We start from the raw sequence: 25589 nt of genomic DNA, 5'->3' as shown, positions 1-25589 counted from the left end.
GGCGACCGTACGTGCACTGAACGCAGCGGATGAACTTGTTGTGAATCCATCACTTTTCTGTTTCTTTTTCCTCGAACGAGTCTGAAATCGCTGGGGTGATAACCAGTTGCCAGTAGGAGCTGATAAGCAGTTGGGATTGCTCGCCTAAAGACTGGCCTATCGGCCAGAGTGCTGGATGGAGATATCGTGGAGCGAGGCGGTTAACTCCGCCGTTGCTGGATCATCGACGGTTATAGTGAGTTTTTCGGTACGGAGGATGTATTGGGAAATTCAACGTATGCCTGAATATACAGGGTTAAATTATGGTACCTTCGGGAAATGAGGGATTCCTGAGGTCATTTGAAGCAACTTTTTCCTTTGCGAAAATTTTCTACGAAGCTTCGTTCATGAGTTATTAGCGAAAAACACTGACCAATGAGAGGCGCGCTCGGCTGGCGCGGAGCCCGGTTCCGCTCATTGGCTTGGCCGCCGCGCGCCAAGCGAGCGCGCCTCTCATTGGTTAGTGTTTATCGCTAATAACGCGTGAACGAAGCCTCGTAGAACATTTTGGCAAAGGAAAAAGTTGCTTCAAATGACTCGTAATTTTGAGATACCCTGTATATTAATATAAATTACTACATAATATCAATTCGGTAGAAGCTTACATAACTAAGAATAAGACTGCATACTGTCATACGTATAGTACTAAATATTATATATTACCGTATATTATCAGAATGTAATTGTACATATTATCGTTATGTTTTTTATGACATTAAAAATTGATTGCCCCGACAGGAAAACTGTCAAGTATGTTATATACGCCGTTCTATTGAATGATATGTACATTTAGAATCCACGAGCCTGACACGCGCTGATTGACATAACTGCAGCTATTCTAATCTTCGGACTTCTTTGGCCATGTTTCGTCTTCGTTACGAAAGGTTTCTCCGCAGTTCAAATTGTTTACATCTGGAGACAGCTTATCTGTCCGTGACGATATTGTTGACATAGTTCCCAATAGGATCGAGTAACCAGATAACCAGAATTTTCGGGGACTATGTACAGGGTGTGCGATTTGACCGTGCCACGGAAATTATACGTGTCGACTAATCGCTACAAAGAACACTTCAGCTTGAAATTATTTTATATGGAGCAGAACGTAATTATTAAAATATTACTTATTTTTGATAGTTCGGGCGTTATTTTTTAATTATTAAATGTGAAGATGCTTGTTGCGTTACGAAACTGATTGTTGTACAAAGTTTGTTATAATAGAAAATTATGTAATCGTACTACGAGATGAATTGCACTGCGAAGATAACTGTGCTGGAAGACTAATTGTAGTGCAAAATTTATTACACTAATTGTAATGCAAAGAGAATTGCACTGCAAAGCTAATTGGGCTGGAAAAGTTATTGTATTACAAGGCTAATTGTATCACAAAGCTAATTGTATCTCAAAATTTATTATACTACAAAACTATATAATTGTAATGCAAAGAGAATTGCACTGCAAAGCTAATTGTACCGGAAAAGTTATTGTATTACAAAGCTAATTGTATCTCAAAACTAATTGCATCACAAAGCTAATTGTATCATAAAGCTAATTGCGTCCCGAAACTGATTGCATCACAATTATAATTGTATCACAAAGCTAATAGCAGTAGAAAATTCATTATATTATAAAATTGTGTGATGGCAATACAAAGTGAATTGCACTGCAAAGCTAATTGTACTGGACAATTCATTGTATCGCAAATACGATTGTATCACAAACTAATTGTGTCACAAAACTAATTGCATCATAAGGTTAATTGTATCTCAAAATTCATTATATTACAAAACTATGTAACAGTAATACTAAGTGAATTGCAGTGAAAAGCTAATTGTACTAGAAAATTCATTGTATCACAAAACTAATTGCATCATAAAGCTAATTACATCACAAAGCAGATCACAATACTAATTCTATCACAAAACTAATTATAGTATAAAATTCATTGCCCTACAAAACGATATAATCATACTAAAAATCAAATTCCACTAAACTTTACGCTTTAACTTACGAATCAATTTTCGACGAATAATCAACAAACAAATTCAATTGTCACAACTATGCTGATCCTAGAAAAAAAGAACTAAGTTAGAACAGTTCCCCGTGCCAGAGAAACCCGAAAATAATCACACCGAACGCGCGCGCGCGAGACAATAATTCAGCGGGCGTCTATGATCTCAAATGCACGATTTCTAAGCAATTCATGCCCTGAGCATAATTCATACCGGCGAAATTCAAACGTCCCAGTCGACGAATAAATCCCCGCGAAAAACCGGCTATTATTTTTCTTCTCCTAAAAAGGCCCCGTAGATCATTCTCGGCACGTGGGATCGAGAGATTACTGAATGCCATAATTCATATTCCAGAGTGAAGCCGATGCGCCGGAACCGTCGCGGGCCCCGAGAGTCATCAAGGTCACCTTGATACCGACCACGGAATGCGGTTCAATTTTCACCGTCACGACGCGTTGTTACATCTGTCGGACATGAAGCGGACGTCGATGACCCGTTGTGTGGCGTGACCCCCCACCGTAACAATAAATACTATCATGTTTATGTAGTTCGGGGGACGGAGGCAGATCGTCAACGAAACCGGCCTCTAACCAGGCCCCAAGGTCGCCCAGCGGTCGACGCACCAAACATTAGAAGATCTCGCTCGGTCGAGTTGGTTTTTTGTCGCGACATTTTTATGCATCCGCGCCGTTCTTATAGTCGCGCGACAATGAGTTGCGGTTGTCGATCCGCCGCTGTGAAATCTGCACGGTTATTTTCAAAGTCAGTCAGGAGATACCACTTTATCGTAATAAATCGTGTCCAGTAGATTAAGTGTGCGATCAGAGTGTTCTTTTTTCAATTCAGGCAAAGGTGAAGTACGTCGTTTACTTCAGTTAACATGCTTTCCATTTTTGTTGCACGGCTAATCTATATCTTATCGGGGGATGAGGAAACTCTGTGACCAGTGTACTTCCATTTGGTGGCGGCTGTTTACAAGCATATACCAGGGAGAATTGATTTTGGCGGAATCTTGAAAATAAAATTCTAAGTTGAAAGTTTAACGGACGCCCCCTTTGACCTCGTTGGTGGAAACGGTGTCGAATTATAATTTCTGCAGGCGACCCTTGACCGTTCTGGTAAAAACAGCCGCGAAACGAAATTTCATGCGAGCAGGGTTAGGTCAAGGTTAGGTTAAATGATATCTTTTGATCTCTCTGGTATGATACGATGATATATAAAAATTGTGAGAGATGTCTTTTCACCGCGTTTATGGAAAATAGCGATAAAATTATAAGTGGGCAGAGTTGGGTCAGGGTTAGGTCAGGATTAAGTTAAGTGGTGTCGTTTGATCTCTTTGATAGAAATAGTGACAAATTAAAATTGTGGGAGGTGTCTTCTCACTCTATTAATAAAAATAGCGTCGAAATAAAATTATAATTTGGCGGAGTTAGGTCAAGGTTAGGTCTGGGTTAGGTCAAGAGATACCTTTTGATCTCTCTGATAGAAATAGCGACAAATTAAAATTGTTTGACCGTCGACCACATTAGCATCGATAGCGTCAAATTAATAAAATTTTTTATTTAAATTATAATTTCAGAAGGTGTCCTTTGACCCCATTAATGCCGAATTATAATTCCAGGAGGTGTCGCTTGAACCATTTGATAAAATTACCGCCAAATCAAAATTATAAAATATATCTTCGCGCGCGCCACTTTCTGCCGAAATAGCATCAAATTAAAATAGTAAAAGATATCTTCCCCACCTTCTGCAGAAATAGCCTGAAATAAAAATGGTAAAATTTCAACTGAATGAACCTTTAATTGAATTAGTGTTGGAAGAGGTATACAATCAACCGTAATAAAGATTACGACGCACGGTAGTCGGACGAGCATCGGAAGTATTAAATTTCACGGTAATGTGTGCATATTCCGTATACTTCAACGAGTATGCACACGTTATGCTACAGTTTCCGACCCCCACCTCTTGATTACCGGTCGCGTTACCACAACCCCGTCGGCATGCGTCAACGACCGAGCCAATTGAAGGTCGTTTAGGTGATTCGCCGGTCATCGGATCGGTTTCGTTTTATTGAAAGGGTCCGGCGCGAGCGACTTGTAGATTCTCCCGCAATCGAGATAACTGTCAATGGCGAACATTTTTTACAGTCCTTGACGTCACTCTGCTCGTTCGACCACTTCGAGCGGATTATCGTCTCCGTCATGACACTACAACTTGGGCTGGAAATGCAAACGCTGTTTCATGAAATAGGGGTTGTCATTCTTGCGAATACTGCGTTCAGCTCTGCTGATTGGAAATATAGAACGACGGAGATGGAAACACGGCGCTTAAAGTGCTAAATAGCGTTCGAAATGATAGGCTAATTAATTATTAATTTTATCTCGACGATAATGCGAGAAACGCGACGTTGTTTAATTATAGGTAGAAAAAATTCGATTTTACTTTCTTAGAAAAATTATAGACATTTGTTTTAGTAATTGTTTGTTTGCTTTTTAGTAATTAATATTTAGAAATATTTAGTATTTATATTTGGTAATATTTGGCAATATTTAGTATTCGTATTTAGTATAAATATTTACTATTCGTATCTAGTTATATTTAGTATTTATATTTAGTAATGTTTAGTATAAATATTTAGTAGTATTTAGTATAAATATTTAATGGTATTTAGTGTAAATAATTAGTAATATTTAGTACAAATATTTAGTAATATTTAGTATTCATACTTAATTATATTTAGTATTTATATCTAGTAATATTTAGCATAAATAATTAGTAATATTTGGTATAAATAATTAGTAATATTTAGTATAAATATTTAGAAATATTTAGTACAAATATTTAGTAATATTTAGTATAAATAATTAGAAATATTTAGTACAAATATTTAGTAATATTTAGTACAAATATTTAGTAATATTTAGTATATATGTTTAACGATATTTGGTATCAATATTTAATAATATCTACTCCATAACCAGCATTTATTTCATTTGAAAAAAAATGTAAAAAAGAAATATTAAGCACTGCTACAATGCTTGAAAAAACTCAATATAAATAACCAAATGGTCTTCAAGTTCAAAATAAAGTGCTGCAATTTGCTTCTACTTTCACGTAGAAACGTGACCAAAGGAAATATTAAACATTGTTGCATACACTAAAATAAAATAAAAAACATTTATCTCGTTTCCGATTTTCTTCTACTTTCTCCTAAAAAAAAAATAACAGGCAGCAAATATCGAACATTGTTGCACGCCTAATGCATGACCGAGATCATTGACTCTGCGCTGGCCGAGAGTGTGACAAAATCAAAATAAAGTAAATGGACCATCGGCCATGTAAACATTCACTTTCCACGGTGTCCCAATAAGTCAAGCCAAGAAACGTCGAACGCTATAATAACACCTTCGGACAGCGTTGATTGCCGCGCGATTATCAGGCACCGACGCGGCCCTGCGAGATTAGTGCAGCAATATAGGCGATTAAATTTTCCGAAAAATAAGCCCGGCATTCTTGTCGCAGTTACCGAACCGCGTCGCCCAGGCCACGAGGATAACAGTTCGGCGTTTCGGGAAGGGGGGCGTGGCCTGTAGCGCGTCCGAACGTGTCGCGGCAAGCGTAGCTGTTCAATAGCGATCGTAAACAAACTGGGGACAAGAAAGGGTCGCTTCGTTGCCAGGGCCTAATGGCTTTAGTCATCGGCCAAGCGGACCGTCGCCGACGCCTTTTCCATCCTAAGAAACAGAAACGCACCTTTTACGTCCTAATAACACACTGAATCATCCGTGGAATTTGTTTCGTACGTCACGCTTTTATCGCCGACGCGTCGAACGTCGGTCGAACTACATTTTACTGACCCATAAAATGATTATTCGAGATTCTTACTGAATTCTTCTCGTTTAATTCGCATACTAAATTAGCCTTTCTAATTTTTAATTGAGGATGTTATTTTTAAGTACACAGAGCGCACACTTTGCAGCAATTATTCGGCTGTGAGATCTTCAGGCCTGCCAGAACAACGGTGCACTAAAAACTAACATAAAAATAGTTTTATTGAAAGAAAAAAATGCTTCAATATTGAAGGGAAAACGACTAATTTTTATTCAGGTTAGAATTTTCAAAAGGGTTGAAAATATTTTTCTTAATAAATAAAGAAAGTAGAAAGTAATTGATTAGACGCTTGAACAATGATTATATTGTTTTATCGTTATCTGTAGCGTTGATTTAATTGGTAAAAAAATCCAATTAGCATTGTTAAGTGTTTCACCGCGTTGAAAATAAAACGACAGCCGAGACGCGGTCGGAAGCCAACGTGAAAATAATTCAGGCCTAACGTAGACCTAACCTGTCACACCCTCACCTAATCCAGACTTAACTTAGACCTAACCCAGACCTAACTTAGACCTAACCTAGACCTATCTTAGACCAATTTCGATAAAAATGTAAATTTAATGTCAAATTCTATGAACAGAACAATTCTGCAGAAAATTTCCAATTCACTTGCAAACAAAAATCGTGAAAACTCGGCGGTTTGGAACGCGACGGCGACGGTCCGCTCGCGGATAAAAATCTCGGCAAGAAAGCCGACCAGCTCGACGCAATCGTGCGAGCTCGATCGGAACGAGAATCGTACCCCTCGCGCGGCCGAGTATCGATTATCGAGCCGGCTGGGTGCTCCGGTGTTTTTCCCGTCGCATTCGTCCAGTTTTTCTCCCGTTTAATCGGCAACCTTTTTGCCAGCCGCTATTAGACGTAACTCTCCGGCTGTTCTCGTTTCCGTTTCCCTCGAGCCGGGAGACGGACGCGAACGACTTGTATTTTTTTCTTCTCTCTCTCTCTCCCCCCACCGGATTGTTGTTCTTGGTGGGCGGCCCTAAGCGACAGCGTTCGACCTCTGTTCCACGTTCGCGTCCTCCGCGTCGCGTCGGCGCTGCTTCATCTTCTTCCTGTCCTCGGCGGTTAACTTCACGCCTGTTCGCAACGAGACGCAATTTACTTTGACGTGAAGTAAGCAAGCGAACCGGTTCGATATTAATTTAGGTTGCAAGTCATCCATCTAGGCGAACCGAGCAATTAGCGACACGGAGAAAAACAAACGGCTCGCGATCTTGTGCCGATAGCGTGCCGTTAACAAAGCGGCCGTTTTCGAATAAATGAAAATAATAACGCGATTAACGCGACGGCACGTTGAAGGAGAAACGTGAAACACCGGGTTGCCCTTGCGTGGCTTTTTCTTGGTAAATCGATGTAATTATTCAACAGTGCGCCGATTGGAAATGCATCGAGAAATCCGATAAAATTGAATAAATTATTTTATGGAAATTATACGGGAAATTATTTAATTTATTTGATCAAATAAAGGACGCACGATTTAACCGTGCCGATTGGAATTTTGCTTGCTCGCGTTTGGGGAAAAAAATAAAGGAAAAAGTAGAAAATAACAAAAATATATATAATTATATACTTTTTCCTATATTTTTATTATTGTTATATATATTTATTATATTATATTATATTATATTATATAATAATTATTATATAATTATATATATATATATATATTTCCTATATTTTTATATTATATACATAATTATTATTAATCATTAAACGTTTCCGATGATGTGAACTAATTTTGTTCAATTTTAAACGTGTCACAAGAAGAAATCAACTTTTATTTCTAGTAAATAATTCAAAAAGTAAGGAAAGCAAATAATTGAAATAATTGTGCTATTATTGAACAATACAAAATTTATAAGAAAAAATGTCCAATTGCAATTTAAAGCTGTGGAAGAATAAGAGTGACGAACTCGATATACTATAATTATTGAAAATAATGGTAAAAATTTCTGAGCTCTTGTTATCTGCGATAAATAATAAATAATAAATACTACTGCGATAAATAATAAATAATAAATACTACTGCGATACATAATAAATAATAAATAATACTGCGATAAATAATAAATAATAAATATCTACGCGGATATCTGCAATGTAGCAGAGATACTTTACCTGCCAAGCAGATCTGGCTGTCGAACGAGCAAATGCTTCTGCATTCCTCTTCCTCGGAGTCCTCCACGTCTACCCTCTGCCCCCTAATTTTACTCTTTCGCCTCGTTGCACCAGCCTTGCTGCTCTCGCTCCTCTTCGTTCCAATGGTATCCCTCGATTTCCCATCAGCCCTATGATTCGCCATTACTTCTTCATCTTCTTCTTCTTCTTCTTCCTTTTTCGTTTTCGTCGCGTCCTTTTTCCCCCGCTCACGTCGTTTCGGCGGCTTTTGCGCCAGAAGCATCACTTTGGAGGAATGTTAAGGAACAATCAATGAACCATAAATTCAGTACACGTTAGTGTGTTCAATTAATTAAAATGTTAAATGTAAATGTAAAATGTTAAATGCCAAAAAGTTTGAACGCATCGAAAGTTGCAAATATAGAGCAAGACTTAGCCAAAAACTAGCTTAGATCTAACTCAGACCTAACCGTGAGTTAACCTAGATCTAATACGGATCTAACCTGAGCTTATAAAGTTTAAACGCCTTGAACGTCGTAAATATAGAGCCAGACCTAGCCGAAAGCTAACTTAGACCTAACTCAGACCTAACCCAAAACTAAGTTAGATCTAACGTAAACCTATTCTAAGCTTATTAAGTTAGAACGCCTCGAAAGTCGTAAATATAGAGCAAGACTTAGCCAAAAACTAACTTAGACCTAACCCAGACCTAACATAGAACTAACCTAGATCTAAACGCCTTGAACGTCGTAATTCTAGATTATGTCTGCCTTAGATCCTCGCTTTTGTACTATTTCTGCAGTTTTCCATTTTATTACAATTATTGAAAGAAGAAAAATATTTTCAACCGATGGTAAAAACGTAATACGAAGACGTTTAAGAAGTGAACTAATTCGTCTTTATCGAGGACATTACTTGCACTCTCCACCATTTTCGAGACGCTGTCCGGCACGGTGGGCCACAGACAGCCAATGTGCCGCGGGTTAAGCAGAATCTCCCTGGTCTCCATTGTCGGCTTGATCCTTTTCATCAGCAGCTCCGCCATCGAGATTTCCTTCAGCACGTACTGCACCTTGTTCTTCGGCCTCTTCCTCCGGGCCCTCTTTTTCTTGCACTTCCGATTGCCGGCCTTCGCCGCCTGCGGCTGATTATCGTCTTCATCCTCGTCGAGGCAATCGAGCAGCTTCTTCTCCTTCGGCTTCTTGTCCTTCTTAGTCTTCTTCTTCTCCTCCTTCTTCGACTTCCTGTCCTGCTCCCTTTTCCACTGCAAGTACTTCCGACACTCCGGCCGATGTCTCATCCTGGTTGCGCGTCGACGGAATAAGCGATCTAGCCTAATCTTCCGGCATCGTCCTTCCTTCTTTAAATCGCGGTGCCATCGGTGCTGCAGCTTTCCGGTTCTATTGCTGTCATAGTGGATGGATCGATTTCTCAGTTTTTTACGGGTGATTCATGTTTGAGATGTTTCGGCTTCGGTCAAGTCGCCATGTTGCCTGAACTTCGACGAGTCTTCTCGACGGATCTTTTGTTTCTCGCACGGAGATCCGTTCGCAGTTTTCACGCCGCGACAACTGTCATTCTCGAAACGCGCGCGCTCGTCGAAATTGCAAGTAATTAAATCGAAAGTTAAATTTAAAAAATGTGCGGCAACGTGCTCTTCGAGTTCCAGGAAAGCGGCGCGCGCAACGTCCACGGACTACGGAATTAAAATCCGCGGACGACGGTAATGTGCTCGCGGTGGTAATCTTGGTTATGGTTGTTTACTGAAAACGTGGATAATGCTTCGTGAAATAGTCAATTAATATAATGAAATAGTTAATAATATTCGAATGGCAAATTGCAAATAGATGTTTTATTTTGTGCATGTGTTTTTGGAAAATAAAATATTTTGTTTGCTCGGAAGAATGTATTTTTGAAAGTAAAATATTTTATTTGTCTGGAAGAATGTATATTTTTGAAAATAAAATATTTTATACGTTCGAAAGAATGTATTTTTATAAATAAAATATTTTATTTGTTCGAAAAAGAATGTGCTTTTATAAATAAAATATTTTATTTGCTCGAAAGACAATGCACTTTTATGAATAAAATATTTCATCTGTCCGAAAGAAAGTACTTTCAAAAATAAAATATTTTATTTGCTTGAAAAAGAATGTGTTTTTATAAATAAAATATTTTATTCTTTCGAACAGCATCAGATAAACAAGATGGACAGAGCGAAGTCGGTGGTGGAGCTCGACAGGGAGAAGAAGGTGGAGTACAAGACGAAACTGACCTTGCTCGCGGAGTGCGACGAGATCGTGTCCGAGGAGACCGTGAACGCTGTCGGTAGAGTGACCGAGAACGTGCGCGCCGCGGACGACAATGCGCCCAGCAGCGACGAGCTCGACGAAGGTCTCGAAGAGCAGTACAAGGACCTGAACTTCTTTCTGGATCTGCCAGACGACACTTACTCGTTGACCGCGATCAGGCCGGAGCTGCCTACCTGCGTTCGATACGGGGTCCGCGCCGGACTAACTCACATCAACATGCCCAAATTCTCGCCTTTGTCCAGGGGACACCAGGTATATAAAGGGTCCGACTTGGCAGTTAATAGAAGATTTGAAATTGGTTTCACAAATCTGTAAAAGGCAATAATGATTAGAATGGTTTTGAAAGAATTGTTTTCGGTAATTGAAAATACAGTTGGCTCAATTTTCCTTTTCCTCAATTCAATTTTATTTGTTGCCATCTTCCTTCGTCTGGAGGCAAAACGAATTTTATAGCAGAATTTTTCTCGCATTTTCTATCATCTTGGGAACGAAATTGGACAATTTGGGGAGAGGAGACACGATTTAGGTTAAAAACTGAGGTGCAAGGGTGGAATAATAGTGTCACCTCTTTCCTAAGTGTCCATTTTCGTTTGCAAGTCGAAGGATAATTGGGGAGAATTTACTGAAGTACCGGAAGTTTGTTAAAGTAAATTCTCTGGAATTGTCCTGGACTAAACTGGACAGTTAGGGATGAGGAGACACAATTATTGGAGTCTTTCGGCTCGCAGCCTCCCAAATTGTCCATTTTTGTTTATAGGCTGAGGGAGAACTTCAGATAATTTACTGTAAAATCTCCCTAATATTCACGCTTAAATTGTGCAAAAAAACTGCCAGTTAGGGAAGAGGAGACACAATTGTCGAAGTCTCCCGGCTTGCGACTTCCCAAATTGTTCATTTTTGTTTACAAACCGAGGTTATCTATTGTACAGTAAAGTCTCCCTAATTGACGCTCAGATTGCGCAGAAAACTAGACAGTTAGGGAAGAGGAGGTACGATTATTAGAGTTTCTAAGCTCGCGGCACCCCAAATTGTCCATTTTTGTTTGCAATCCGAGGTTATATATTATACAATAAAGTTTCCCTAAGTGACGCACAAATTGCGCACCAAACCGGACAGTTGGAGAATAGTAGATACGATTTTTACAATTTTTGATAATCTACAGCTAAAATACCAATTGGCCTCCGCTCGCTTATATTCGAATCTCGTCTTCCCAAATCGTCCACTTTTGCGCATGATCCGAGCGCCAATTACAGAGAGTTCACTCTACTTTTCCAAACAATTCGAAACGTGCGCTAAAAATCGCCAGGAATCCACGACGTATCATTTCCCAGAAATCGAAGGCGCGTTCGCCCCGAGCCCAACCTCTCGCGATCCTCCACGCTCGGCTAGATCCGCAGTTTCGCAGTTATCTCCCGATAAAACTCGGTCCCCTATAATTCCGTTGATCTCGTGCAATCCGACGTCGATCGAGGAGCGATGATCGATCGCACGGTAATCACAGGGTGGAGCTACGGCGATAGCAGCGTTCGCAACGACGACGGTGTACAAGTCTCGTTGCTGGAACGAGGCGGTGATCGACCAGATAATCGAGGACGGGGATAGCTTCTACTGCGAGTCGTACAAGGAAATCAGCACGGACGACCGTCGGCTGTTGACGATCCTGCATCTAGGTAGGACCCTCTGCGTCCAGAACAAGCTGACCGTGAACGTGACGATCGAGGACGCGGCCTACGCTGGCAAGTTCCGCTCGTCGGAGCCGACCGAGCTGCACCTTGTGAAGGCGCTGGAGCTGTTCTTCAAGCGCTACAAGGCCGGGATTCTGTGCTCCTCGGTGCTGAACATAGCGCTGTGGAAGGACACGAAGTACTTCAACATCTTCGACGGGCAGGCGCGCAAGGAGAACTGCGAGCCTGCGGCGGATGGCCTCAGCGGCACGGCGAAGCTGTTCCTAGTTAGGGACCTGATAGGCGTCCTGTTCATCATCCTGGAGAAGAGCCAGGTGGGGAACGAGCCGTTCGTCCTCTATGCCATAGCCATCAGCGGCGTGGACCATTACACGAAGCCGATAGCCGTCGTGGACACCGAGAAGATCTACGCCCACGCCGTGGAGAGGCGACCCAGCAGCTACAAGGTTCAAGACAAGTACCGAGCGGTGCTCCAGGGCTCCTATCACATCATGCACCCGGCTCTGCCGGCCCTGGTCCGCGGCAGAACCCACATGATCATCGCGTTGGCCAGCCTGGTCTATTCGCGGCTGGTGAACGGCAACAAGTGGACCAGCGGGCTGGTGGACTTGATCTTCAACCAGTCGAACATATACTTCGTCGACTTGGTCCGCGTGCTGGACAAGGACCTGGCCGACCCGGAGTTCGAGTTGAAGATGGACGACGCGATGGGCGACGTGATCCTCGGTGTTTACTCGGCGAAGGTCAAGATTAGGACGAACGTGGTGCCTGGCTACGGGCAGAAGAGGGGGAAGGTCGCGTTCGACACCGGGTTTAGGGAGTTCTTCGAGTCCCAGGCGTGCGGCCTGCTCGAGATCAAGGGCGTCTACTACGCCATCTGGCGGCACGACGACACCTACTACTACATGGACCCGTACGCCTGCGACGACGAGGGCTTCAGGTCCGGCACCGCCGAGATCGACGGGTCTTACAAGCCCGGCGAGGCCGCCTGCGTCACCATGAACAGCTCCATCAACCAGGTGCTAGAGACCATCATGGAGAACACTGGGAGCAGGGACAGGGATCCGTTCATCATTCATGGCGTAAGAGTGCTTTACGTAAAGACCGGGGTGACCCCTGGCGGGCCTTTGGAGTACGTCATCTACCGGGAGAAGGGTACCAATCGCAGGCCCCAGGCCCCACCGGTAGCAGTCGCTGCTAAGTCCCTTGGCAAGATAGACGAGGTTCCGGACATGACGCCGACGATCAGGCCGCAGCTGCTGAGGCTGAAGGACGCGGTGGTCCAGGTGCCGCCGTTGATGAAGGAGGCGGAGATGTACATGATGACGGACGAGGAGCCGAGGAGCTACGTGATCCTGCCGCCTGAGGAGGAGGAACCTGTGCAGGAGCTTGGTGAGGAGGAGGAGGAAGAGCTTGAGGCTGGCAGGAAGGACTGGGAGGAAATGGAGGAGGAAGAGGAGCCCGAGAAGGTGCCCGAGGAGCCACCTGTCCAGAGAGTCATCCGAGGCTACAGGAAGGTAGGGCCTTACCGGCTGGTGCTGCAGGGCTCGAAGAACTGTCTGGATGATAGCTTCGAGGTTAGATCCAGGGGCAAGCAGGGCCTGATGGCTGCGCTGGTGGCTATAGCCTACAGGTAACTTAAGGTCGCTAGCCTAACGAAGATGAATAACCTTAGTAGCAGAGTCTCACGTGTTGCTTCCTGTGTTCTAGGAAGCTGAAGGACCCTAAGCGCTGGAGGAACGTGGACGTGGACCAGCTGATAGACGTCGGAGACAAGACGTACGGCGAGGTGATCGAGTGGATCCGCAAGGGCAGCCCCGCGATGGCCGATAAGACGGAGGCTGCCGAGGGCGAGGAGGAGGAGGAGGAGCTGGAGGAGGGCGAGGAAGAGGAGGAGGAGAGGCTGCAGCCTGTTCCTAGCCACCTGGACCTGGGCATGCTGCCGGCGCGGCTGAAGTTTGGGGAGAACGACGTGATCTTCAAGTCGAAGATGGACGTGATCCGTGGGGACGCCGCGCCCCTGGCCAATCTGGCGGAGGCCCTCGAGTGCTACTTCAAGAGGCACAGCGAGCTGCTCTTGGAGAACAAGCGTCTGATCTACGCGGTCTGGAAGGACAACGAGTGCTACTTCCTCTTCAACCCGTACGGGAGCGACGCGGAGGGCTGGCGCCTTCGGGACTACCCGGCCTCCTTCGCAGTCCTGGGCAGCCTAAACGAGCTGGTCACCCTGCTCCACGGGGTCATAGAGTTCAACGAGCCCGCCTTCACCTTCCACTTCGTCTCGCTGGACTCCATCCAGCCCGGCAAGTACGCGACCGAGGTCGAGGTGATGCCGCCGGGCGACGACATCGAGATGTTCAAGACCAGCTTCCTGCCGATTACCGACGATGACATAGAGAAGATAGAGGCGGAGCTGAAGACTGTCGAGGAGGAGGAGGAAGACGCGGACGTGATCGACGTCCTCATGGGCGAGGAGGAGGAGGAGGAAGAGGAGGAGGAGGAAGGCGCTAGGAGGCCTCGCGCCGGCCTCTTGGAAGAGGCTGAGAAGCCGCTGGTAGACCCTCTTCTGGAAGTCCGCGAGCAGGAGCAGCCGGACGCGCCTTACAGGCTGAACCTAGCGCTGCTCACCGCCGGGCTGAAGATCCCCGAGGAGACCGAGGAGGCGATGCAGCGGGTGCACGCGCAGAAGGCCCTGGAGAAGCTGAAATACGAGCACCCGCCGCCGTACGTCTTGCCGTCGAACAAGACGTTGACGAAGCTGCTCGAGGCAAAGAGAGCCAAGCGGTCGGTACCTTCGCTGGTGTCCAGGTTCTCGATAGACTCGAGGCTTGACGTGAAAAAGAAGGGCGGCTTCGGCACCTCGCTGTTGTCGAGGTCCACGATCGTAATGAGCGCCGGGACCGGCATCGACTTCTTGGTACCCTCGAAGAAGATCAAACTGTGCCCGAAGAGATACCTGTTCTCGCGGCTGCTGCCCATCTGCCTGATACCGATCAGGGCCATCGACGACATGTACATCCAGCACGACGGACCAATTGAGGAGGATCAGCTCGAGGAGACGCCAAAGCGGCTGGGTATGGTCCGAGAGGACCTACCCGAGGCACCGGTCGGGATCCGCATTCGGCCGGCCTTGATTCCCCTGGGCCCCATCATCCGGACTCCGGTTCCCGAGAAGAGGCTGGGCAGCTGTCCCGAGAAGAGGAGACGCAAGTGTTTGCTGTCGAAGGCGGACGCTGGCGACGCGCTGATGGAGAAGATCCTCTGCAACACCGAGGATCTGCTGCTGGAGCTGTTCTTCCCGGACTTCAAAGTGGCTGACCAGGTCTGAACGCTTTTGAAGATAGCTTCGTTCTCGGCACCGATTCCTATTTCTGATGTTATCGGCAGCTGCAGGCGGACGACAAGGCGCCGGACAACAAGAGCAAGATTTCACAGAAAGGGTCCGTGATGTCTCAGGAGGCCAGCACAGTTCGGACCAGGCCTGCGAGCTCGAAGAAGAGACAGAAGCATCCTGTCGGCTGGAAAGTAACGACGCCTGTCACCTTACTTCCTAGTCCTAGCCCTTCAGTCTTTTAGCGGACCTCTGCTGATCCTAGCAGAGCCCGGCTGAAGCTACTTAGACCTAGCTGATCCTAGCTGACCCTAGCCGTTCCTAACTGATCTCCCACCCGTTTACAATCCCAAGGTCACCGAGGATGGCTTCCGGATCCTGCTGGGCGACCTGTGCCTGGAAGACCGGGCATCGACCGAGGAGTGCCACTTCAAGTCCTGCTTCTTCGCGGCCTTGCTCTGCGTACTAGCGAAGATCAAGGTGGACCCGGACAAGTTCCGCGGGGACACGCTGGACCAGTTCGTCTACCTCGGCGAGAAGATCCACGGGAAGACCGGGAAGCTGCGTTTCAAGCCCTACAGATGGTTCCACCATGTGGAGATCATGCAGACGGTGTACAACGTGATCACGAAGCAGGCTGTGTACGCCGATCCGGAGAGCTCCGACAACGACGAGCTCGAGTACATCATGGACAGGTTCTTCGAGAAGAACCAGACGGGCATCATAGCGTTCGCCAATTCCGCCTACGCCTTCTGGGCAGCGAACGGGGCCTTCTATCTCTTCGACCCTTACTCCTGTGACGAGCTCGGCAACGCCGGCGAAGGCGGCTCCTGCGCCCTGATGGAGTTCTGCGAGCTGAACTCTTTGCTGGAGAAGCTCGAGGCGAACGTCGCCGAGAACACGAAGAGGCCTTTCCGGCTGTACACCGTGTGCATAGCCCACATGGAGACGAAGAGGCGGCGACGGAGACGCACGAGGAAGAAGACGTCCTGCGTGGAGAAACCTGAACTGGAAGAACGCGTCGAAGAGCCGCCGGAGGTGCTGCTGTCCCCGGAGTCCTCGGTGTCCTTGATAGAACAACCGGACTGGGTGACCGCCGAGTCGAGGACCAGCTTCGGGTACGACGCAACGGTCCCCGGCTTTGCGCCCATCAGGTTCTGCAACGCCTCGATGCTGGAGGTCACTGTCTTGGAGAACGAGATCACTGCCCCAGTGTTGGCCCCCTTCAAGAAGGTCCCGAGGATCACGGAGGACACGGACGAGCACGAGCTGGCGAAGACCTTGGTCAGGAAGAAGGTTCCCGACAGAAGGTTCAAGGCGGGCACGATGGTCGCGACCCCGCTGGACCTCTGCGTGATGGCCTGGTCCCTGATCCACGACCCCATCACGTGGTCGGTCAGGACGGTCAGAGGACTGTTCGAGACTGTACTGGACTATTCGTTCGACAGCCTGCTGGCGGCCGAGGACTCGACGGCCGCCGAAATGACCGACGGTCTGCTGAACGAGTTCGAGATCGGCAACTACGTCTTCAGGGCGGTGTTCGTGCCTCTTCATTACGGCACCCTGTACGCCACCGAAGGCTGGAATCTGGCGATGTCCCTGCAGAAGGTCTTTGACACTCCAAGCTACACCGGCGCCATCGTGACCTGCGGCAGGGCGCACCTGGGGACCATGAAGAGGGGGGAAAACCACTTCGCCTGGTGGATCGTCGCTGGTACCCAGAGCCTAAGGATCGTCACTGCCGCGGATATAAGGGAGTTTCTGAGGCTGGTCGTCAAGGTGATCGACCAGCCTGAAGAGGAGACCTTCGTGATGCGCGTGATCACGGTGTCCTACGCGCAGAAGGTGGACCCTGATTGCAGCGACACCAGAGGGCTCCACGAGCCCGTCGTGCCGGCAGCCTCGCTGCCCGAGATTCACAGGATGCCGACGGAGCCTTACGACCTGGAGGCTATCTTCAGGCCCACTGTGCCGGACTCCAGGCCGATATTCGTCCACGGGACGGTGGCCCTGAGCAACCGGGACGCTCTGACGGAGCCGCGGGTCAAAAGGTGCTACTTCGTCGCCGTGCTGGCCGTGATGGTGCAGAGGGACATCGTGCAGAGCCCCATGCCCGACATGGTGGACAAGGTCCTGGAGGTTGCCGAGTCGGTCTACAGGGAGTTCCCGGAGCCGAAGTTCCACACGGAACACATCCTGCGCAACGTCACCATCATGAACAGGATCTTCGACTTGCGGGACTGCGCGCTACCGCTGGCCCTGCTGACGGTGAGCCCGCGGACCGGGCGGAACGATTTCTACCTCCAGGTGAGGAAGCACCTGAAGAGGTACTTCAGGACGCACGCCAGCGGCATGATCCACTTCACAAACTGCTGCTACGGCTTCTGGTACTCGAGGAGCACCAACGCCTACTACTACATAGACCCCTATCCGTGCAACGAGAAGGGCAGGAGGGTGTCCTACGGCGGCAGGGCATGTCTCGGCATCTTTCCCGGGCTGTGCCAGATGGTGAAGAACATGTGCTTCAACCAGCACGAGGACACCACCGGCTTCTTCATCCACCGCGTCCACGTGGACTCTGTCAACGTGCCTCCGTTCGACGAGTTCAAGGAAGACCCCATCTGGTTGTATCTGGACTATCACTGGAACTTCCGGCACGCACCGGACATCGTCAAGCCCAGCGCCAAGAGGAAGAGGAGGGAGGAGGATGAGGAGATGAAGGACGAGGGCAAGGTGAAGCAGTTCTGGAACAACTACGCCGTGGAGGTGTCGAACCTGATCTATTCTGCCTGGGGCACCATAGGCGCCTACGACTCCAGGTTTGGGGATCGCGGCGGCAAGAACCAGGCAGCCATTTGTGTCGCCGTCTTGGCCATGCAATACCTGAGTCACCCGTCCAGGTGGGGCCCTGCCATCCTGGACTCAGCGGTGATCTGCGGCGATTCTTATTACACCGAGAGCGTCAGGGGCGCCGCGAAGTGCGCCAAGTACTACAACCACTTCAACCTGCAGCCCTGCTTCAAGATCTTCCCGCACCTCTGGGTGATCGACTTCAGGGAGGCTGTGTGCGGCACTCTATACGGGGCGAAGAACAAGATCACGCTAGCGGCTGCTCTGAACAAGGCCTTCGAAGAGTCACCGAATATTCTGGTCGAGTGCAACAGGGTCATTCTGGCCGGCTTGGCGGCTAAAGATGGTTTTTATATGGCGGATCCTGGATGGGTTGGCCCGCCGTTGTTCGAAAGGGATCATGGCGCCATCTACGTCCTCCGATGCAGGAACATGAACTGTTTGGTCTATGCTATGGTCAAGACCCTTAATACGAATAAGAGGATGGACTTCCGGATCACGCCCGTCGCGTTCACGTTCGAACAAGAGGACTTCAACTTCGTCGATGCTAAGAGCCTGGACACCAAGAAGAAGGTCTTCCTCGAGCCGCTTAGGACTAGCCCTGGGAAGAGCTTCGATCCTGGTGCGTTCGTTGTTCTTCGTGTTATTCAGTTTCTGCGTCTTCGTCTTCGTCAACTTCTTCAGCTTCTTCAGCTTCATCAGCTTTTTCAGCTTCTTCAGCTTCATCAGCTTCTTCAGCTTTATCAGGTTCATCAGTTTCTTCAGCATTTGTATCTTCATCTTCTTCATTTTCATCTTCTTCAGCTTCATTTTCTTCAGCTTCTTCTTCTTCATCTTCTTCATGTTCAGCTTCATCTTCTTCATCTCCATCATCTTCAGCTTCATCATCATCATCTTCATCTTTTACTTCTTCAGCTTCATCTTCTTCATCTACTCCATCTTCCTCATCATGTTCTTCATTATCATCGTCTTCATCATCATCTTCTTCATCACCTTCATCTTCACCAGCGTCATCTTCGTCAGCTTCATCATCCTCATCTTTATCTTTTACTACTACAGCTTTACCTCCTTCATTTTCATCTTCATCTTAATCTTCTTCATGTTCTTCAACTTCATCTTCTTCATCTTTCTCATCATATGCTTTCTCATCATCGTCTTCATCACGTTCATCTTCTTCGTCACGTTCTCCCTCACCATCCTCTTCACCGTATTTCACGCCGAATAACCTTCGCTCTCCTCAGGAACGCTGATCCCGGGAGCCGACACAGTGCCCGACCAAGACTCGTACTTGGTCTACCACAAGAACCTGTCTGCGGGCATCAAGCATGGCGATAAACTAGAGTACCCGGAGCTGCCGTCGGTCGAGCCGACCTTGAAGCGGGACGCCATGACAAGCGCGATGGTGAGCACCACCTGGCACTTGAACCTAGGCCAAGCGGACCCGCTGAAGAAGCCCGAACCGAAGTTCGACCCGTTGCTGATCGCCCACGACCCTGAAAAATGCGAAAAGCGGGTGGTCGGCAGTTTCGAGCCTCGAAGAACCGTTCAAATGTCGATCACCGACCTGCTGGCCGCCTGCGACGATTATCCGAGGGTAGTGGACTTCAAGAGCGAGAGGACCGTTCTCGACAAGCCCGTCGAGTGTGCCAAGGCGACCAGCTTCCTCACCGAGGCCGCGCGCGACGAGTTCAACGTCGTGACCAAGGACATGCGTCGAAGCGTCTACGCCACTTACAAGCATCGCCTGCCGAAGCTGAAGAGACCGCTCGCCGCGTCCATCACAGAGGAAGACGCCGACGCGAGTATAGCCGCGAGCCTAGGTGCAAGTGTAGCTGTGGATGGGGACGAAGAGATCGGCGATGTGCCTTACAACACCGACGCCACGGAGGGCACCGAGGAAGAGACCGGCACAGAAGTGGAAGCTACCACCGAAGATGATTAAGCGTGTCCGGATCGACGAGGCTAATTTTATTTTTTATCAGAAGGTCCGGTCGGTCGTTTCATCAATGTCCAATTTTTGGCGAACTCGTCGAGTCGATTTATTAAAAATTTACACGACGTTTCACTCGGTGCATTAAAACATGCTTCATGTTCGCGTTATCTTAGATCGATGCTTGAGATACGTTACCAGTCGTCGCGCATGTTGACGACAGCGTCGTGACCGTGATTGATGAAAGAAACTATCGTATCAGACGTAATTGTAGTGTTCTGATCGTTACGATGTGTTTCTTGCTTCCAGGCGTTTCTTGCGCGACGCGTGCGAACAAACTGCGCCGATTGGATCGACCGATAGCACGCTGATTGGTGCAATTAAACGTCGCGAGTGAATCAGCGGAAAACCGTTAGCGCATTTTCGTTCGTTTCGCTCGGCTCGAAAGACGATCGATCGGCTGAAATTGCTTTGGCGAAACCGGATCACCGTTCGCATCGGAATACGGTGCAAAAATATTGAGAGAAAAACTTCCGCGAGAAAAAATTACACCGCGTCGAAGAAGACTCTCCCGACCGGCCGTGTGTTGACGATATTTTTTCCTCATTAATTTATGCGGCCGATTGAAACCTGGGAAGCCGAGCCGACTGCGTCGGGAAACACTGATAGCGTTTGCATAAAGAGCGCTCGGGACGATAAAACTGGCACAGGTTGATCAAATTGTAATTTATTCGACATGGAACGTACAGATTAGAAACATCGACGTTGTGGACGGCAATCAATATTAAAATTAAAACTTTACAACGAAGAAATGATACACGGGATCGTCGGGCGACACGTGACACTGGTTTCTCGTTCGATGCATATAAAACGAATATAAAACATTAGGTGGACAGCGCGATAGAAATTCGGGTAGAAACGATGTTTGTAAATGGATCCTCGAAACGCTTGTAAAATCGTATAAGCATTAAGGCGTTTACAGATTAGGTCTTAACGATCTAAGGATACAAAGTTGATGGCGACACGCATAACTAACATAAATCGTTTTTGTCGTGTTAAACAGACAGAGAGAGGGAGAGAGAGAGAGAGAGAGAGAGAGAAAAGAGAGAGCGAGAGAGAGAGATTAAACTAATGTACAAAGAACACATAAAACACGCTTCAAAGCAGCTTGGATCGTTCTGATATGATTCGACGTTTATTTCGATTCTCGACGTCCCTTCTCGTATACGGACACATCAAAGGTAAAAACGCACTGTGCATTCAAGGTGAATCGAAGAAGGACGAAGGACAATATCGTTAACTGGCGCTTTAACATTAATTTCTCTTTTTATTTATTTTCTTTTTCTATATCTCTCGTCGAGTTTCAACTTTCGTAAAATTCGGTAGATTCGCATTTTATTAGTTACAAGTGCAATAAGTGGCCCTCCGAGGGCCTCGGTACACCGGGTATCCCAAAATTATGTTTCCGAGAAACCATGGATTCCCGAGGCGATTTGAAGCAACTTTTTCCTTTGCAGACATTTTCTACGACACACCGTTCACGAGTTATCAACGAATAAACAGCGACCAATGAGACGCGAGCACGGCTGGCGCCCCAGGCGGCCGGAGCCCGGTTGCGCCGATCGGCTCGGCCACCTAGCGTCGTGCCGGCGCCCTTCTAATTGGTCACTCTTTATTCGTCAATAACTCGTGAACGGTGCTTCGGAGAGAATTTCTGTAAAGGAAAAAGTTGCTTGAAATGACCTCGGGAACCCATCGGTGTCCCGGAAACGACACAATTCTCGGACACCCCGTATACCTTCGTATGTATTCACAGTATAGGAAGCAAACGTTTCAAGCGACTCTCAAACGAACAGCACGTATACATATACGATACGGACGTTACACTTAGTTGTTATTATTATTATTATTTAAATACGCGATAACAATAGTAACAATAAAATTTAAGTACATCGATCTCGTCTGAACCTCTCGCGACCGCTCGGTACACTCCGGGAAAATGTCGAACGATCTCCATCGTTGTCGAAGTTTCGCGGCAACGAATTCTCTATCAGCACAGAGACCTAATTAAGTACAAATTATCCGTCGCGGTCTCTGCACCGAGCTTCGCGTCCACTTTTCCATCTGCGACCGACCTGCGCCGCGATTAGGCCAGCTCGCGTCCGTGGTACACTTTCGCGAGGCCGCCGTGGAAAACGCGCGCTCGATTTCAGTCGGTCGCGACTAATGCTTACGGTAACGCGCGTATTTGTTCGGGCGCCTAACGCGCGGTCACTGTCGATCTCTTGCCTGCAAATTACCGCGCGAAATCGATCAGGAATTCGCGGCGCGTAGCAGCAATTTCAGCGGCGGAAAATACGGTCGATTCTCGGTGCGAACAGAGCCCGATACGTTCTGGTTTGATTGTTGTCGTTAGTTCGGTCCCGGGTTAGTGTCAAGGATTCGTTTGATTCGTATGAAACCCCCTTTTGGTTCTCTTCCCTTAGATTAATCAGCTTAATATTCCAAGTAAATCCGAATATACTACGCTAAGGAAACGCTAAAGCTAAGTCTACGACGCCGGATCCTTTTCAGAGAAATGCAACGGCGCGGTGAATCATTGGTCTCCAAATAATTCCTTGAAATCGACGTCGTAAGTTCGTCGCGATTCACCGTACTTTTACATTTCTTCACCCTTTGCACTCGAATGGCCGCTTTAGAAGATAAATGTTATATTTTAACCGATATTTTTTATTCGGCTTGAGAAATTCGTGTTTACTGTCGCACGTCTGCGCAAACTATTCTTTTCAGTGACCGAATTTTAATGTTACAGCTTTCCAGTTTCTAAAATTGCAGCACAAGTATACAGGATGTCTGAAAGTTATCGTACGTCCGGAAAATTAGATTGCTGAGGCGATTCGAAGCAACTTTTTCTTTTACAGAAATGTTCTTCGAGGCACCGTTCTCGAGTTATTGGCGAATAAACGACGGCCAATGAGAGGCGCGATCGCGCGGCGCTAGGCGAGCGCGCCACCTCATTGGTCCGTGTTTATTCGTTGATATCTCGTGAACGGTGCGCCGGAGAAAATTTTTGTAAAGGAAAAAGTTGCTTCAAATGACCTCAGGAATCTCTAATTTTCCGGACGATGATATACGATAATGTCGAAGTATAACAAAAAGAAAAAAAAGAACCGTGAACATCAGAAATAATTGCCAGAATGAACGTTCCAGTTGCCGCGCGAAAAAACAAGATCGAAGCGTTAACGCGCGAGCCGAATGAACCGATTTCTCGTTAAAAAAAATCTCGTTTCGGAAGAAAAAACAGCTCCGAGTGCGAAGAGTCGACGACTAATGGAAATAAATATATAAATTCGAACGTCGGGGCCGCGTGAAATGTGGAAAAGAACAATATTGGAATAACTTATCTTAGATCTACGGACTAAAAGATACAAGCTGAAAAGGATCGGCTAAATGAAACGGGTTCGACGATGGCTGAGTGGAGGATTAAATGTTTCTTTTTATCGTTTCAGGAGCTGCGCTTTCGTTTCGATCGCCGGCAAGGAATCTCTTTATTCGCTGGTGGGCGTCTGCTGTTCCTCCGTTGACTGCGGCTTCGTGTACAAAATCTCGGCGTACTCCGTCTTGTCCTCGTTCAAGCGGCGCGGGTTGCCGCCCTGTTGCTGCTGCGTCAGGTCCAATTCCGCGTAAACTATGCCAGTCTCGCCGGTCGACGGATTCGGCTTGTTTTCCGGCACGGCCGGCGACGTCTGCAGCTGTCAGAACGAAATCATTCGATTAAGGCACTCGCTGCTCCCATTAAACGGCTTTTTTGCGCGATCGGTTCTCGGAACCTTTGCGTAGTGGACGCGCGCGCGCGAACCAATAGACATTGGACCTTGTGGCTCTATGCAGATAAAGGTAGATCAGGATTTTCGGCGCCAGCGTATTTTTACTGCTTTTTATTTCCGATCCAAAATTATGCGAATTTTTTGAAGAGCTTGAAACCGCTCGGTTTTTGCCCATCGGAATGTTGTTATTAGATTATGCGAGAGGAAAATTGTGCGCTACGTTTGCGAAGCGTTTTAATCAGATGGAAATAGTGCAATCGTATTTTAATACTCTTTTTTTGTGTTTTATTGTTTAGTGTATTTGGGAATTGCGGTGCAATCGTTTTCAGGACGATTTTGGTGCAACGATGACAAAATGTGACTCGATTTTGTGGGGATGTTTTGAATTAATTTTTAGTTGTGTTGTCGTGGGAGATTTATAATGCGATGCAGCTTAAATTGAAGCTTGAAGTGTCGGTTTTAAAAGCTGATAGATTATTTTAATTGAATGTCGCGAGAACATTCCAAAAATTCGAAAAATGGAGACCACTGTTTCGAAGGAAAATGACTCGATTTTAAGGGGAAATTTTGAACTAATTTTTAATTGTGTTCTCGTGGCAGTTTTTTTAATGCAATGTAGCTTAAATTAAAGCTTGAAGTGTCAGTTTAGAAACAGGGTCGATTATTTTATGAAACAACTATAAAGACATTTCGAACCATCGAATGGACCAAACTGTTGTCTCGAAGAAAAAAGACTTAATTTTATAGGGAAAGATTAAACCAATTTAAAGTTGCATTTTTATAGAACTTTTTAAATGCAATGTAGCTTAAAATGAAACTTGAAATGTGTGTTTTGAAACCTGTGGTATATTATTTTAAATGAATGTCACGAGAAAATTAAAAAAATCTGGTCTACTGTTTCGAAGGAAAATGTCTCGTCATTAAAGGAAAAATTTGAACTAATTTTAAGTTATATTTTTATAAAGCATTTTTAATGCAACTTAGCATAAACTAAAGCTTGAAATTCCATCTTTAAAACAGGGTTGATTATTTCAAATGGGAATGGCGAGAACATTCCAAAAATGTGCAAAATCTAGACTACTGTTCCGCAGAAAAATGACTCGTTTTTAAAGGCAACTTTGACTCAATTTTGAGGTGTATTTTTATGAAGTATTTTTGATGCTACTTAGCTTAAACTAAAGCTTAAAATATCAGCTTTAAATCAGGGTAGATTACTTTAAATGAGAATTGCGAGAACATTCCAAAGATTCGCAAAATCTAGATTACTGTTTCGCAAAAGAATGGCTCGATTTGAAAGTCGAATTTACTCAATTTTAAGATATATTTTTATGAAGCATTTTTTATGAAACTCAGCTTAAACTAAAGCTTGAAATTCCAGCTTCAAAACAGTATCCTTTCGGTGGCGATACCTTTTCATCGTCGACAGTGACGATAGTTCTCATGGTGTCGGTGTCAGCGCCAGAGACTTTGTCCTTGTTGCGTTTGAAGAGCCTCGAGAAGCTGATTTTCGGTTTTCGTTCTCCACGAGATCCGTCAACTTCCGTTCTGGAGTACCTTCCGGCGCTTTCTGTGTCGCTCCTGCCAAAACAAAAGT

General features: G+C 46.3%; 4 protein-coding genes across 10 annotated transcripts in view; 1 reads left to right on the top strand and 3 right to left on the bottom strand.

The window, feature by feature from the left end:
• The first annotated feature begins 97 nt into the window (after positions 1–97).
• Positions 98–21334, top strand: LOC117225822 (uncharacterized). 2 transcript variants are annotated; one of them, XM_076526395.1, is made up of 8 exons: positions 98–247; positions 2403–2905; positions 10253–10624; positions 11874–13690; positions 13768–15379; positions 15445–15582; positions 15743–18860; positions 19480–21334. In XM_076526395.1, the coding sequence occupies exons 3-8, from the start codon at positions 10268–10270 to the stop codon at positions 20178–20180; spliced, it is 7743 nt and encodes a 2580-aa protein (XP_076382510.1). In that variant the 5' UTR covers positions 98–247; positions 2403–2905; positions 10253–10267; the 3' UTR covers positions 20181–21334. The 2 variants fall into 2 exon arrangements, with proteins under 2 accessions (XP_076382510.1, XP_033335489.2); XM_033479598.2 differs by lacking the exons at positions 98–247; positions 2403–2905 and adding an exon at positions 9699–9783.
• LOC117225824 (uncharacterized) lies at positions 6126–9628 on the bottom strand. Its single transcript, XM_033479608.2, has 3 exons — positions 8976–9628; positions 8061–8345; positions 6126–7019 (listed from the first exon to the last, which is right to left on the bottom strand). Exons 1-3 carry the CDS (start codon positions 9358–9360, stop codon positions 6922–6924), a joined length of 768 nt encoding a protein of 255 aa, XP_033335499.2. The 5' UTR covers positions 9361–9628; the 3' UTR covers positions 6126–6921.
• On the bottom strand, positions 18836–19435 carry LOC143260549 (uncharacterized). The gene is made up of 2 exons (XM_076526352.1): positions 19380–19435; positions 18836–19326 (listed from the first exon to the last, which is right to left on the bottom strand). Exons 1-2 carry the CDS (start codon positions 19433–19435, stop codon positions 18882–18884), a joined length of 501 nt encoding a protein of 166 aa, XP_076382467.1. The 3' UTR covers positions 18836–18881.
• Positions 20880–25589, bottom strand: part of Fas3 (fasciclin 3) — a 626467-nt gene continuing 621757 nt past the window's right edge. For all 6 annotated transcript variants that reach the window (XM_076526397.1, XM_076526399.1, XM_076526396.1 and 3 more), the window contains 2 exons: positions 25405–25573; positions 20880–23920 (listed from right to left, as the gene is read on the bottom strand). In XM_076526397.1, coding sequence (XP_076382512.1) covers positions 23717–23920; positions 25405–25573 — 373 coding nt within the window. In that variant the 3' untranslated portion in view covers positions 20880–23716. The remainder of the gene's footprint in view (positions 23921–25404; positions 25574–25589) is intronic.

The sequence above is a fragment of the Megalopta genalis genome, chromosome 14 (assembly GCF_051020955.1).
Source record: "Megalopta genalis isolate 19385.01 chromosome 14, iyMegGena1_principal, whole genome shotgun sequence".
Taxonomy (NCBI): domain Eukaryota; kingdom Metazoa; phylum Arthropoda; class Insecta; order Hymenoptera; family Halictidae; genus Megalopta; species Megalopta genalis.
This window is presented reverse-complemented; position numbering and strand designations above follow the sequence as displayed.

Excerpts from the sequence above, each read along its gene's own strand:
- LOC117225822 (XM_076526395.1), top strand. The coding sequence starts at position 10,268 with ATGGACAGAGCGAAGTCGGTGGTGGAGCTCGACAGGGAGAAGAAGGTG. Across the intron at positions 10,625-11,873 it reads CTTTGTCCAGGGGACACCAG|GGTGGAGCTACGGCGATAGC; the intron begins GTATATAAAGGG and ends CGGTAATCACAG. Across the intron at positions 15,380-15,444 it reads ACTTCAAAGTGGCTGACCAG|CTGCAGGCGGACGACAAGGC; the intron begins GTCTGAACGCTT and ends TGTTATCGGCAG.
- LOC117225824 (XM_033479608.2), bottom strand. The coding sequence starts at position 9,360 with ATGAGACATCGGCCGGAGTGTCGGAAGTACTTGCAGTGGAAAAGGGAG. Across the intron at positions 8,346-8,975 it reads GAAAATGGTGGAGAGTGCAA|TGATGCTTCTGGCGCAAAAG; the intron begins GTAATGTCCTCG and ends ATTCCTCCAAAG. Across the intron at positions 7,020-8,060 it reads CAGCCAGATCTGCTTGGCAG|GCGTGAAGTTAACCGCCGAG; the intron begins GTAAAGTATCTC and ends CGTTGCGAACAG.
- LOC143260549 (XM_076526352.1), bottom strand. The coding sequence starts at position 19,435 with ATGGTGAGGGAGAACGTGACGAAGAAGATGAACGTGATGAAGACGATG. Across the intron at positions 19,327-19,379 it reads ATGAAGACGATGATGAGAAA|AGATGAAGATGAAAATGAAG; the intron begins GCATATGATGAG and ends TGAAGAAGATTA.